This window comes from Cuculus canorus, chromosome 4 (genome assembly GCF_017976375.1).
Source record: "Cuculus canorus isolate bCucCan1 chromosome 4, bCucCan1.pri, whole genome shotgun sequence".
NCBI classification, from domain to species: Eukaryota; Metazoa; Chordata; class Aves; order Cuculiformes; family Cuculidae; genus Cuculus; species Cuculus canorus.
In genome coordinates, this window is record NC_071404.1 from 30115115 (window position 1) to 30130941 (window position 15827).

Here is a 15827-nt window from a genome sequence, read left to right on the forward strand (position 1 = left end):
GGATAGCACATAGTGTCCAATCAAGGAAGTGGGGAGATGCAATCTTTTCCCAAATAAGAGGATATGAACAGATACTGCTACTTGAACCTACTAAGACACATTCTTTTTCTTTTCATACGTTCTTACATTGATGGATTATTAAGTCCATCTCCAATTTAACAACAGCATCTGTGAAAATAAAAAACCCATCTAAAAAAGCTGTGAGCACAGCAATACATATGCTCATTCACCTGGGAGAGATATTAATTCAGTTTCCAGAAACCACAGGGCCACATTAGCACACTTCACTGCCGGGGACAGTGCCATTATGAGATGTTTTGTGGTATTTTTCCTTCTAGGCTCCAAGGCACCTCAGGTACAGTTAGTTCAATTGTTTCATTCCATGCTCCAGTGTACAAGATGAAAGCTAATTAAAAGCTTATTTGAAGTTTATTCTTGCCCACACACACAACATTAATTTCAATCTCAAATTGAAGAGGAATGTCTCCCTTGCCTGAGGTTGAAAGAGATGCTTCTGTTTAAAGCAGTATTTGTGCAAGTAGCAATAAAATCTACATAATTACTTATATTACCTAGAGATGCACTGTGCCTTGTAGAGTGGGTGGATAGCATTAGTAGTCCAAACGTGATGTCATCTGAGCAGAAGTCGTCTTTGGCACAAACTTCTGAAAAACAACAAAAACCCCACAGTTCTATAAAGATGAATCCACTCAAAACAACTTTTAGAGGTGAGCCCTTGATTGTTGCTCTGTTTTCTCTACTGCCATTTCAGTTACTTTATTTCCATCCCTAAACCGTCCACACTTTCATTTTCCAATTCCTCTATTCAACACAATGAAGTAAATGCACATGAAAGACAACTTCAAAATTGCATACCACCTTTTATGTAGCTGTGGTTCTGCCCAAAATCCCAATCTGCAAGCGGAATACAACAGCCTAATGAAAACAGTAAAGTTACAGTTCCAACACTGACTACCAAACACTAATATTAAAATCATTAAATTGCAATTACTTTGGGGTACATTATGACCTTGCAGAACATAAGTAATACACCAGGCAAATTTCTGCAAAGGAAATGCATCAGTACAGTCTTAATTCTGTGTGTGCATTATGGTTCAAACAGGACACAGTTTAAAACTCTCAGAGAACATGGCACATCACACAGCATAAGAAAAACTCAAAATTCTTCTCCTCACTAATGAAAAACTAATTTCAGTAGGCTATACTTAGCAGAAGCTAACTATACAATAGATATTTCTATACACAAACACTCTACTTATTCCATAAAGAAATAGCTCCTTGTCTACTATAGATCACAAATTCTCTATTCCTACATATAGTACTAGAACTTGAGTCCTGACTTTCCTGGCAAACCGACCAAACCAGCACATTCTCAAATCCTTTTCTTGTCTCGTCATTTTTTTTTTATTATTTCATAAAAGTCAAACCCATCAATATAATTTCCACACATCTTTTTCCTGCCCCATTTCTTAATAACTTCTAGTTACTCTTCATAATTATGAGGACTACACTTCTGATTTGATTATGCTTTCCAGATCCCGCAAAATAACACATTTTCCCTCTTTTCCTTCATATCCCACTCCTATTTGGACTTGTTTTATGCTGCCTTTTGCTTCTGTATCCTCAACTTCCTCCTTTCTGATCTACCTTATTCTGTTCTTAGAAACAACTTGTTTAATTCACTCACAATGACATTAATTTTAATCCTTGCCCCCCTTGCTGAGGTCATTCTCCTCATTTTCTATGTCAGTGAAATTCAGATCACAAGCTCTACAAGGCTGGAACTGTATCTTACTATCTATGAAACATCATGCAAAGCTTTAGTGCAGTACAAAATGTTTTAACTTAATGCTTCTGAGCTTGGGGGGGGGGGAGCGCAGGGAGGAGAGTAAGAATAAGATGAAAAACCCTGAAGTACAGTATTTTACCAACAAAAACATTTTCAGAAAACATATTTTAAGCAAAATTGCCGAGATGTTAGAGTGTTATCATTGGAACTACTTTTGCAGTTCTAAACTCCAGTTTCATCCTCAACCATGCAACCGCTACTAGTAGCTTGATTACATATAATGAATGTTGCTCCTGCGGATGGCAAGAAAAACTTTATTAAATCACATTACTACATTAAAATTGACAGCTAGGAAAGTGTGTGTGTGTGTGTGTGTGTGTGTGTGTGTGTGAAGGAGAGAATCTGCATTCCTATTCCGACAGCTCTTGGAAGCTGTGATTCATGCTGCTACTTGCTTTTCTGCTCACAGTCAGAGGAAAATCCGGTTTCCTTTAGAATATTTGTTGTTACTATGAAAACTACTTTAAAATAAGCAAGTCAAAGTGTTATTTCAAAACTGAAATATTTTAATATTATAAATTAATTAAAATTGGTGACTACCATACATTTTGTGAAGATTGTACTGGTTACTGAAGGCTTGAAAAGTATATTTGACATTATAGAGCAGGGAATTCTCTAGAATTGAAAGTAGCAAGCTAATGAAGTTTTCTTCACTTGCATCATTACTGAGTCTACGAGAAGCTTCTCTAAACCCATTAGCAAGACAAACTACAATTCTCCACTGAGACTTGATGAAATCTGACAAGTTGAACGTAATGAAGTAAATTTCAGTCTGCTGCTTATAATAATTAATACGCAATGCAAATGCATACAGGACAGGAAAGAACCAAAGAAGTGTCATTCTAGACAAAGCCCAGCTACTTCTGTTTTTCAAATAACAACTCCATGTTACAAGACAGAGGAGTGGGCTTATAGGAAATCTCATTTGGGAGATACCGTCTTTTGTTCTTATGCAAAGAAAAATATCTTAGTATTTGGCTATTAACAGACATACTTCATACAGTAACTGGAATAAACAGAAAACTTTAAGATGACGCCCCTTCAGTTCTACCTCTCCTCTATGAAAAGCACTTATTCGCTATAGCCTTCAAATCAAAAAGTCCTAAATCTTAAGCTCAAGTTACACTTTCTTTTCCTCTTTACTACTGAAAGCAAGGTCTAAGTTCCAGTCTTTTCAAAGAAAGACACCAAAACCATTTTTTCTGATGAAACAATGAGAAAATATTAACTTAATCACAGCTTAAATCCTTCTGAAATTAAAAGAATAGCTTTATTTTCCATGCTAAAGCAAACTAAGAGCCAGTGAAACATAGTAACATCTAATTTTGCTCAGGACAATAATTTCCTGGTTAATAGTCAAAATGTATTTTACCAGCTTCTTCAGCGAGCAGTACAGCACAGTTCCAACAGCCCTACTCTCCTCTCCCTCCACTGTGAGAAGCCAGCTTCCTCTCTTGTCATCCCTCTGACACATCATGATACTCTCAGTCCCCATCCCCTTCCAAAACAGCCCAATGTCCTGCCTGTCTCCTTAAGCAAGCCCTGTTGTCACACAGAACTATCTCCTGTTCTCCAACCCCACACAGTCGCAGTGTGTGCTGAAAAATACAGGTCAGCGCCAAACTTCCATTGCATTTTCTCTCTCAAGGAAGGGCAGTGACATGTTTCTCCCTATTCCCAGACTGCCCGTTTTCCCAAAACCTGTAGGAACATTACGGTCTTTGACATTTCTAGCCCTCCTACAAATATGGTTCTAATTGGTAAATGATTTCAAAAGCTATTGGTGAATATTTAAGGAAAGAATGAGAGAAAACAAGGAAAAAGCATAAATCACATTTCTTTAGGAAACAGGGCTTTGAAAAAAGGCAACTCCCCCACAGCACTTAATGGAGAAAAATTCTTGGTTGTTTACTGAGTCAAGAGAAATAAGCCTATTTTGGTGAAACATATTCCGATTTCTCTGACTTTTCACAACTTCACAGTCAGTTTTCAAATACACTTTTAGGGGACTGAGGACTGGGAAAGTTACTCCACATAACAAGACAGTTTTCCCCCTAATAGATCTTGAAACTTTTGGGTGGTTGATGAAAACTCAGATAATCCAAGCCTTTGGCACTTCTCTGAGAAGATATATCTAAAAACTTACAAACTTTCTACCTTACCACACCAGCAGGAGCTTACCCTCTCCCAATTCACAACCACCTTCTCATCAGCAGCCACCAAACTTAGAGAACATTAGTCTGTCAGGGTGCATATCAGTAACAGCCACAACTAAAAAGGCAAAAGCAGTTTCTGACATTACATTAAACATGCAATGAAATAGCCACGAAACACATCAAATGCTCTTAAATGCCAGAAACTAGTATTTACTATGTCATTAAAAACTTGAATAAAATGTAAAAATGGCAGCTTATGTTTTATGTACAGTAGCAGCAGCATTCTCAGAACTGGAAATACAGAATTAGCTCTATAAATACAATTAAGTATCCTTTTTTTTAAGAAGCTTAGTATCTCATCCTCTAAGATCATAATTTAATTTGCAAAAATATATATTTCCTCAAGTTCTCTAAAGCATTTTAGGAAATTGACATATTATCTTTCCTCTCTCCTACAATAGCCACTAGTTACAGGTCTGCCTCCTCTATGTTTACAATTACTTGTCCCAGTGATATTTAAAAGAAAGTGCTCTAACTTTCCGGATATCTACCAGTTCAGCAGATAATGAGATGCTCATGGGATCCAAGATCATCCTTCTGCTAACAATTGAGATGTACTCACAAACTTGTGGAGATGCAAGCTAAAAGCTCTTCTAGATTATGTTGTCAGCAATATTATACCCTACCATAAAGCACTTAAAATTCAGATATGGTGCTGGACACTCAGCCCATTCACAGGTACTCCTAAGTGTCTCACAGCAACATCACTACCACGTGATGAGCTAGCAACTAAGTTCTCCTGCCTGCTGTGGCTGTAATCAGCAATATTACCCTGAACTACAGTCTTCACTAAAACAGGATATCAGCAGGCCACAAAAAGGGGATTTCATACAAGATCGACAACTCTGAAGTAACAAAGCCAAGGAGAGTTGCATCATTCAGCAAAACTTTTGGAAAAGTTAGCAGAGATACAAACCATAAAGGTAACCAGCAAACACAATCAGGCCTTCAACTGTTTCTGAAGGCCTAGGACACAGGTAAGGTCAGTACTCACAACCCTGGTCCCTGTCCTTGACGTACATAGCTAAGCTTTTCCCATCAAAACAGCAGCAATACACTCTTTTAACACATCAGCAGGATGAAACAGGTGTGCTCTTACTTTGTCCAGCAGCACTGGGTTATAGCACAGTAACCTGGAACACAGAAGTCTGAAAGCCAACCTCTGCTATGCCAGACAGGGTTCAAACCATCATGTTTCAGCAGTCTCTACGTTGCACTGGGAAGATGGATCAACTCCTAACTTCTCATTTCAGTTGCAATCTTTAGAACATGGAAGTAAAAATAAAAAAAAAAAAAAAAAAGGTAAAGCTTTGCTGGACAGAGCAGAACCAGCAATGTGCATGGTGCATGCCCCTCTACAGAGGAGGGCATCCAAAGGTGAGATCCGAGTTCTGGTTTTCAGTTCCTAATGGCATTTTAAGTTTCAAAGGAAAGAAAATATAAACCAGTTTTTGGAACACAGGCCAAAACACAGGTACTCACCACCTTTTTCTCCAAGAAAATAAGTGGCCTAGTATCTCTCTTTGGCCCAATGAGACTTTAGTCATCTCGCACACAAGGAAAAAGGGATTTCTAGGGCTTAGGGTTTTGCTGGAAAGTTAGGGGTTTGTTTCGTTTTTTTAAGGAGACATCAACAAAACCTCTTCCTCCTCCCCACTTTGTGTGTCTGAACAAAACGGAGAGTCACCACAGGGTTTGGTCTCAGTCCAATCCCATAGGTGCGCCTGAGGTGTGGTTCGAACATGCTTTTGGAAAGTGAATGCGTAATTTACAGATTGCCTAATTGGTGAGTAGTAAACAGATTTAGATGCCAAGATGCTCAGTTGTGACAAGATCATGGAAGACCAGAGAAAGAACAAAATTGCAAAGTGTTTGGAAAATTTTTACTAGTGAAAATCTAGAGACCTGTAGAATTTAGCCAACACCTGGCAACAATTTTATTTGGGGCCAGATACCCCAAATCCACCTAAATCACAGTTTTGACTCCTCTGCATTATTTTAGGAATCTGGCCATATACCAAAATAACGTACCTCAAAAAACTTCCTCAGAGACACCTGCAAATATCCTTTTTAATGGAACTCTAAAAGGACCTTTAAAGAAAAATTAGGCCAATATATACATATTTTTTAAATCCCTTTTAAATGGATCCGTCTTATTCCAGGAACCATTTTCATCTGCTTTAACACAAGCATAGTATTCTGGTGCAATTTATCTTCTGGTACCAAGCTGTCATTATGGGTAAAGTGATCTTTGCTTCAGAACTGCAGCTTTCTCATCTACTCTGAGATTATCAAACACACAGTTATTATGGCAAAACATTTAAGTAGCCACATTTATACCTAATTTGGCTACATTTTTATCATGAAGATGAGGAATGCCCACAGTATCTACTAAGCTTCATAAGCTTCACTCTAAATATATCCCATGAAATTCAAGATTGATAAAGACATATCTAATTTTTAAGAATATGTATTTAATGAAATATTAATACTATTAATTATGATTTTATAATATACTCAGCAATGCTCCTCAGAACATCAGTGCAGAATAAGAAAAGTAATTCACTGATTTTAAGTACGAAATGTAACAGTTGGAAAAAGTCCAAAGCGTGCAATGCTATAAACTGCTGAAAGAATCTGAGGAGCCTTGTTGCTTCCACATAACACTAAATACATTACAACCACAGAGCACTAAAACTTTTACATATATGATTATATGTTCTGAAAGCAGCTATAATTAAGAATTTATTCTATACACAGAAAGTAGGGTAAGAGAATATTAAGGCTATAAAATTAAACACTCAGACATGAGGTATGCCAAAATTAAAGTGGCCTTTGCATTACAAAGGAATTTTGTGGCAACAGCAGGAGCTGAGAATTCAATCCTCCAGGGCAGCACATAGCTGCGTTACTCATGAGTCTCCTTCCTATCCCGTGATTTTGCATTTTACATCTTTAACTCCTGCACCAAGAACAGGAGAGTATCCAACAAATAGTTTCAAATTATTACAGACGCCATTAACTGAGTTAACAAAATAACCAACTGCAACAAGTTGTTTTCCCCAGGTGGACTGCCCACAGATGTGAATGAGATAGCTTCAAATGGATACAGTTGTACTTGCCTGTGCCAGAGTTACTAAAACATGGGATTATCTCATTTCAGGCTCTGTCCCGTGACTGACGGTGCACTTCCTACATCTCTCTGTATTCCGAAAGACCACTGAATTAAAAACATAATACCAATACTACTAATAATAATTCAGTTTTAGTAGAAGGTGAGCGAGACAGTGCAATGGGTTTGCCACAGTCTGTCTGCAGTTTCACAGATACATTTTTTCCCTTCCAGGCATAAAGCTACCTTAAACCAGCTACGGCTCTCACAGCAGCCTGGTGACCCTCCCCTCTTCTGGTGCCATCCCTTCAGTGGTGCCAGTATCGCTTTGTACAAGGTAAACAAGTTCAATTAGCATAGGAAGTTTAAAAACACTTTGCTAAATATATAAATAGAAGTTAAGAATAGTAAGAACAACTACTACTGTCTTTGCTACACAACTACCCACCAACACCATTTATCCTTGGAAATATTTCTAGATCGGTTTTATCATCTGGCCTTTACAATTTCTCACGTTCATACAGAAACTAGTACTTTAAAAAGGCTGAAACACCAAAACGTGCTTTTCTTCACTTCAAACATGTACCAAAGTGTTCCCCTCAAGAAAAACGAACTCATTACAATGTGATGAAAAAGAAGGCATCTTAGCTGTAATTCCACTTTTTCCTAATTATACTGTGTGTTTATATTAAAAACTGTATTAGGGTACTAATTTTCTATTCTAAGAGGAGAACTATCCATGTTCTTCAAGCTATAAAATTGGGCTGAAGTTGTGATGCTTTATACATCTCTGCTGAAGGGGTGCACTAAATTTGAAGCAGTTTTCAAATTACAAAATTACCCGCAGAAGAACACTGCATTTTTGATTGACGACTATTTTCAACACAAGTTAGTAAAAGCTTCACAACTTTTCAAGTTGATAAAAGCATTTCATATAAAGAACACATGGGGTCGATATCTGTACCATTAACTTGTATCTCCAGCTTTTTGCCCAAATTTAGAATAGGGATAAAATAACAGCAAAAGCTCAAATCTCTTTAAAGCAATCCATCCATGAAAATTCATGACCTCAGCGAAATTCTATACTATCAAGATAATTAACGAATACTACAAATTAAATGTAAACTGTTTACCACTCAGTTTTTGCTGAGTACAAAAAGAGTAAAACTAGCCATAACAGAGAGTTTATGGGGTCCTTAGAGCATTAATAAAGAAAATATTCTTTGCTTTCCTCATGTCCTTTTATTTTACCTATAAGCATTAAACTTTTACTATGCAAGAACATGAAGCGGAAGAAATAAAAGACAAGACACGGTTGAATGATATCTTGAACTATTAAATATCAACCCATGAAGTTTTTTTTTCCTGTTTTAGACCGTTTCTGAAGAAGCACTAACTCTTGCCTTACCAATAGAATTCTCAGACCTTAGAAACACTAGCATCCATATTTGATCAAAAAAAAAACTAACTCAACTGTGTAATTTTTTGGTAATCTGAAAGCAGCACCCATAACATTTTTGAGAAAGCACCTTAAGTGGACACCCATGAAAATCAAGTTTACTTTAAAAAAAAAAAAATCTGCAGTTACTTGCTCTGTCAAGTAGAATTGTTCTATTATGACAACTAAATACTGTCCAATTTTAAACAACAGACCAAAACTCCACAGATATCCACAGACAAAATCAATTTTATTCCTGTACAACTGAACAGTGTGGAACAACTACAACTGCTCGCATTACATTCTCCCAGCGTTACCACAAGTGAGGTGTATTCCTCAAGCACTTGTTTCACTAGAGTATTTCCTTAAACAATCCTCTTGCCTTCTGGCACATCTGTCACCTGGATAAATTATCTAGGTTAAACAAAACCACATTAAAAAAGAAATAAAAAAGGATAGTTAATTTTAACCTAGATCATTTCCCCAACCCAGCTACGGGACAGGGTTCCATGAATGGCTGTGAGGCAGATAGCAAAGCAGGGAGAACTAGCAGCAAGGCACAGACAGGCCCGCTTAAGACAACACCGCCACCAAAAGCAACGGTTGTCCAACTATGTCATCACAAAATATACTTAAATTTCAAGGATTTAGAGGATCAGAATCTGTGATCAGCCACTCCGCCCCTACGTACCACTTCATATGCCGGCTAGAACTATATCTGACTTTCCTCGTGCCTCTTAGTAGGTCAGCTTCTAACACGCACACGAAAACAACAGGCTGACAAAAATCTCACTGCAAACGCGTTTGATTCGCGCACAAGCACTCCTTCTCACGAAAACCAAAATGTTTCGCTTTTATACCCAGGCCTGAAGCACCAAGAATTTGAAAGTGAAGTCAACCCAACACCTGAATCTATATTAAGAGAGACACAGAACTAAAGCGCCGTGGATTTGGAGGGTGGTACTAGGTGATCTTTAAGGTTCCTTCCAGCCCAAACTATTCTATGATTCTATAACTGCATAATTCTATGATTCTGTAAGCCTATGATTCCCAGCCCTTCGGTGGCTGCGTTTCACACCCGCAGGCGTGGAGCGAGGGTCTCCCCGGTGTCCAGAACGCGTGGGAGCCGGGAGAGGCCCGGAGGCTGCCGAGAGCTCTTCGTCCACGAGCTCATACTCACCGCAGTGATAAATGATGGGGGGGAAGGAGACCAAACGAGCCCTGGAAGGGCGCGAGCCGGCTCCGAGCGCCCTTCCCGGCCCGGGGCAGCGCGGCCGGGCCCGGGGGTGGCCGGGAGCCAGGCGGGCCGGGCTCCAGCCGCGGTGGCAAAGTGGGTCACCGGGCCCGGCGCTGCCCCGCGAGCGCCCCCGCCCCGCCCGCGCTGCCCAAGGGCGGCCGTGACGCTCCCGGGCCCCTCCCGCTCTGTCAAACTTTAACGGCGCCCCCCCACACCTCAACCGGGCCCGACGGACCCGCAGCCGCGCCGCATTTTCCTTACCGGGCCCCGTTGCCCGCCCGGCCTCTCCCGGCGCCCCCCGCCGGCTCGGAGCCGCCTCCTCCTGCTGCTGCTCCTCCCGCGGCGGCAGCGGCGGCACCAGCGGCCGGGCCCGCGCGTCCCCCCCGCGCCTGCGCCGCCACCTCCTCCCTTCCCCGCACCGGCAGTCGCGGCGCCACCGCGCGTGCGCCCGTGCGCACTGCACCCCGGCTCCCCCACCCCGCGCGCAGGGGGAAGTGCCATTGCGCATGCGCAACGCGCGGCGCCCCGAAAGAAGGCGATGCCCCGCCCCTCAGACCGCTCTCCTCCCTCCCCTTGCACGCAAGCGCAGTGCGCTCCGCGCCTCCCTGTGACCTCGGGTCGCCTCGCCTCGGATCACCCCGCTCCGCCCGCGCGGAGGGGGAAAGGGAGGAGGCGGAGCTGCTGTGGGGCGGTGTCTGGGAGAGCGGAGCGCGGAGAGAGCTGGGGCGGGGCGGGGGAACGGGCACCGGGGGGTGGTGCCGTGCAATGCTGGGGGGCTGCTGCGGGGGGGCTGAGGGGCTTTCGGGGCGGCTGTGAGGCTTCGGGGGCGGCTGCGGGACATCGAGGCTTTCGGGGCTGCGTGGCACGGAGTCTGCGCGGCTTTTGGGGTTGCGGGGCGTCGGGGCGGCTGCGGAGCTGTTGCAGGGCTTTCGGGAGCGGCTGCGGGGCTGTTGCGGGGCTTTCGTGTCTGCGGGGCTTTAGGGGCTCTCGGGGCGGCTGCGGGGCTTGTGGATCTTTCAGGGCTTCGCGGCGGCTGCCGCGGGGCATTGGGGCTTTCGGGGCTGCTGCGGGGCGGCTGCGGGGCTCTCGCGGCGGCTGTTGCGGGGCTTTAGAAAGGGCTCCGGTGAAAACGGAGGCGCTCCCCGCGGTATCCGGGTATGCGGCATTCCCGGAGGGAATCAGCAGCATCCCGGGCGCTCCCTGGGAGTAGATGTGCCACCGCAGGTTCTTCGGGGATTCCAGCAACCCCTCCCGGCGGAGGCGGCGATTTCCTTTGTCGGTGGGGGTAAACCAGTAAAACTTAACGGGGTGACAGAGAGCACACTTGGCCGTCTCGGTCCTTTTGTCTTTGTGCAATCCTTTTACTACCAGTTTTATGAAACACTCTTACCTGACTTTAAAAATACGAAATTGCTCTGGCTGAGTTTAAATTCGCAACACCTCGTAACTTCTTAGCACTACACTAATGTTGGACGGTTTGTGCAGTTTGCTTTGTGCAGTGCTGGTATGGGCTCTTGGGGTCTGAGGGATTTCTGGACCACCAAGCTCGTGGGAGGCTCACAGCAAGGAAGTTTCCTGCTTTCTGTCTGAAAAGAAACAATTTAAGTCCATTCTTCCCATTTGCCAATCTTTAGAATCTGGGAGGGGTTTTGTTGCTGCAAGGTAAAAGAGTAATTGTGAATAAGGTAAACTGAAGTGTTCTGGATGGAGTTGCATTTTTTTTAGGCTAGCTACAAAGTGATGAGGTGTGGATTTGTTCAGAAAATGTATAATTTCAGCACAGGAATACACAGCTGTAATAGCAGGACTATTTCTGATAACAAATATTAGCATTCTTGTGTTTGTGTGCTGATAAAGCTTATAAAAACAGCAAGATGTGCCTGTATCGTTGACTTTGCAGAGAAAGTTATAAAACAGCCCAGCTAACAAATATTAACACCATTGTGTATCAGAGTTAATTAGAGATGATTACTTGATACTGCACAGTCTTTACATACAACTGCAATGAAGTCCAGTCATATTGCCTACTGCAAGACTGGATTATGCTTAAATGTGCGGTTGTTATGTTAGCATAGACCTGTTCTGCATGGAGCAGAACATAACAGTGAACTGTTTTCTGTAAAATAAAACATTGCTCAGTGGTAATAGCATGTAAATGTTCCCAGTTGTCTTTCTCCGTTAGAAGGATGTTTGTTTTTCAGTTGATCTCCTAAACAGTGTCTAAAAGCATATATATATAAAAGTGTAATTGTAAATGTGTGCCTACAGATATTTATTTAGTGTTTGTGTCTGGAATATATTAAGGAACTTGGCTGCAAAATCACATGGATTTTTCTTTCTGGATTACTTTTCAGGTATGTCAGTTTCCCCATTGGATTCACCTTGTGACCAAAGTCTTATGCAAAGGCATCATAGGGATAGGAACCTCTTTAGCAGTAATGCCGCTGAAGAGCTAACCGTGAGCTCGTTTTTTCTGCTGGATGAATTTTAAAAAGCTGTAGTAAAAACACCTATTACTCACTGATTCATATACTGTGGCTTTCAGTTGAGGAAAATGTGATATAAACAAAACTAATAATTTCTTTACTTATGCAAAGTATAATGTTCCTGTGATGAAATGTACTAAAGATAATAGGATACAGCAGGAATGGAAAATCTGGGAAAAATGCAGGAATTATTTCAACAAATATGTTTAGTTTACAAGAACTAAAATATGGCCTGCAAACCAGAGGGCCTAAAAGAGCATCAAGTGGTACATATCAAATTTGCCATAAGTTCTTGAGTAATGGGTAGCAATTCTTCAGGAAAATGAATTAGAGATATTATACTATCCTAGCACGTACGGGAGGGCAACGCCTGCCTACTGCAATGCTGCAGGAGAAAATTGATCTTGTAATTTGGCTTGTACATCTTGCGTTCCAAATTTGACAAGATCAAATTAGGCAACACGGCTGTGGAGATGACACAAGTTTGCATTCTGTGTCGAAGTTAGGGCCTAACCAAAGCCATTTTTTTTAATGCTGCTTCTCTTTTGAAAGTATTCATTTGAAAGTCCCTGAAGGAACAGGACAGAAGGCTTAGAAATGATATGGTGGTTTTATGAAACTATTTTCCACCTAGAAATACTGTTTTTCTGGCTCTTATTGTCAATGGGAGTTAGCTCCCTTGTGTGATGATAGTTTGTTTCACTCATAAAGGTTATGTGAGAGCCAACATGATTTTCAGACATTGCCAAATAATAAGCACTGAATCTTTTGTGAATTGTTGCGTGATGGAACTAGATTGGGCCAGAAATTCAGAAATTTCGAGTGTGCTTTTGTTGACTATAGCCATCTCCTACAGAACTGTCATGTCTATCTTGTGCATATGACTTCACAGTCACAGAACACTCATCTGCTCAGAATGTTCCTTTTTGATCCTTGCTGGCATATACAAAAGAGAATCTGTTTGAGGAAGCTGATTTTGGAACTAAATTTTATATCACACCAGGATACTAAAATGAGTGGATTTAACAAAGTTGCTGACTTGAAGGACTGTCACAAGGTACATAATCCTTGTAAAGCAAGGTTTATTAATATTCATTCCTAGACACTTGTCTTGCAAATGGTGTAACTGACTCAAGAACCAGAAGCATCTGCTTTTATGCTGGAGATACCTTTGGATCTTGCTGTTACTATCGTGTCTGATGGCTGTGTTTATAGTTGTGTGGTCACTTGGACAAAGTAAGTGTCACCAAAGGGGAAATTTGGCCCTTTCCTGCCTTATCTAGCATTCCTATTACTTCCAATGTGACAACATTAGCACTTGTACAGTTGTGTATTGTGTTTGTGTACCTCGCGGCTGCTGCAGCAGCAGCAGAAAGGAGGTTCACTGCTGAGAGGAAGCAGGTGGCAGTACTCCTTTTTGGAGCAGTCAACATTGATATTCACCTGACATGACTGTGGCATCCTACCTGAAGTCACTGATGACCTATTTACATGTAAAACTACTAATTAGCTTCCTAGTTTGAATTGGCAGATAAGCCATTATCTCTGAAATGCATCTACTGGTTATCTCTTTGAATCTGCAAAATAAGTTTCTAGGAGTGATGCCTACAAGTACACATTGACTGATAGCTCAGCTGTATCCTGCTGGATGAGAAAAATTGCTAATTTTTTTGTTCTTTGGTATCTATGGGCCAAGTGTTATATGAACTGTTTTGTTTTTCTTTCTGCATACTGATGCTTTAAACCATGCCAACTGTATATGGTTAAATCTTTATTTTTATGTGGAGATTATTTTTCCAGTGACATAATAAACCCCCAAACATTAATATTATACAGATTGATTCACTACTCATAATAAATAAAAATGCTGAATCAGGAGCGCAGTGTCTTCATTCACTCTTGTAGTTTTGGTTATCTACTATTGTACTGTAAAGTAAGGTTATACTCATTTTTGTTAGGAAGGAACAACTGATTCAACTGTCAGTATCATAGTGGGAAGATTATTCTTTACACTGGAGAAAATTCTTGGACACCTGTCAAACAAATGGAACTATTAGTCAATGGCTTTGGGTCCAAATCCTGATTTTTGTATTGCTATACGCATCATTGTCTTTGGGTCAGCATTTCAGTGGGTGAGCTGAGCAGGTACTTAGAACAGAGTTCCACTATATTAATTTCAGTGAAGATGGAAGGAGTATCTTGCACCCGTGCTGGATAAAAGGAGGAAGACAGTATGGATTAGAACCCGCCAGCTAATGCCCTCCCGCTTCCCATTCCATTTAAGTGGAGTTTGTATGAAACAGAATCCAGGCTCTTCGTGTCAATGACAGCCATCTCTATGTATCCAAAGGTTAAGTATGGCTTTCATTAACTTTTCTTCCACAAATCAAAACCAAAACACGTACAAGGGAAACAAAAGGTCTTTGTTGTTTTGGGTTTTTTTAATTGTTGCAGGCTTACCAAAGGAGTTAAAAAAATATACTTGAAGTGATCTGTGTCAGAACAGATGATCTGCATTAAATTTTTCTCAAGTAATAGATGGTTTCATCACATCACTGCTTTTTGAGTTGGTGTCTTCGTGAACAGGAATATTTTGCACTGGCAGTTTCATCATATTCATAATATCCTTTTTGGGGTTTTCTTCTAAGACAGTTTCTAATGCTCAACAGTTTCTAATGCTCCAACTTCTGCTTGTTTCCATTCAAGCTCTGTAAAAACAAATGACAATTTATTCTCATAATTGCAATAAATTCTCACTGAAGAGGAAAAGGACTTTTATTAAAGACCAAACTCCATCTCAACAACAAAAAATAGAGCCATCCTTGTGACAACCCAACTTCATCTCAGTAAGTTATCTTAATGGTGAAATTGTGAAATACCTATGCTTATCCAATATTCTTACTACATATTTACATAAATTCTTTGTATTTTGTAGACTTTTTTCTTCAAAAATATTACTCATATATTCCAGTTTAAGATACACATTTCAATATCTTTCCTATCAGCTTCATCAAAGTCATCTTCAGCTTCCTTCATTTCCTCAAGGTTCATTGTTTCATATGGTTTCACTACAAACAACAAACAAAAAAATTAGTCAGCTTTTGTTCTTCAGAGTGGCTGCAAACGTTTTAGATGTCTGAAAATATTACACAGACATGGAATTAATAACATAAAGAGATGTCCTAATTTCAGAAACTGGTCAACTTTGGCTTAACTGCAGGTAAGACAGAGAGAAATAGGAAGTTTATTTAACTATAACTATACTTGAAAATACAGTGCGGGAGTAGATCAATACCATTTTTTCAAAATGTGAATCTTGCTTATTTTGACTGGTTCCTTTATGAAATTATTGAAATGAGTTATCCATACATGTTACATGCCATAATATTTATCCCTAACTCTGCTGTATGTTTAATTCAGAATGCTTTTTAAAAGAACCAAGTAAAAATATTTAAAATAGAAAACAAA

The 15827-nt window shown here is 40.7% G+C and overlaps 2 protein-coding genes across 9 annotated transcripts in view; both read right to left on the reverse strand.

Moving 5' to 3' along the window:
* CLOCK (clock circadian regulator) overlaps positions 1–10303 on the reverse strand; it is a 61997-nt gene extending 51694 nt beyond the window's left edge. For 4 of the 8 annotated variants that reach the window (XM_054064526.1, XM_054064519.1, XM_054064521.1 and 1 more), the window contains exons 1-2: positions 10135–10303; positions 573–665 (exon numbers count right to left, since the gene is read on the reverse strand). The gene's annotated coding sequence lies outside the window, so the exon portion shown is untranslated. Of the gene's footprint in view, positions 1–572; positions 666–9816; positions 9981–10134 lie in introns of those variants that run through there. The other 4 variants (XM_054064523.1, XM_054064524.1, XM_054064520.1 and 1 more) reach the window with 2 other exon arrangements.
* LOC128852013 (uncharacterized protein C10orf95-like) lies at positions 9662–10381 on the reverse strand. The gene has a single exon (XM_054065048.1). The coding sequence runs from the start codon at positions 10379–10381 to the stop codon at positions 9662–9664; it is 720 nt and encodes a 239-aa protein (XP_053921023.1).
* Between the last annotated feature and the right edge of the window lie 5446 nt (positions 10382–15827).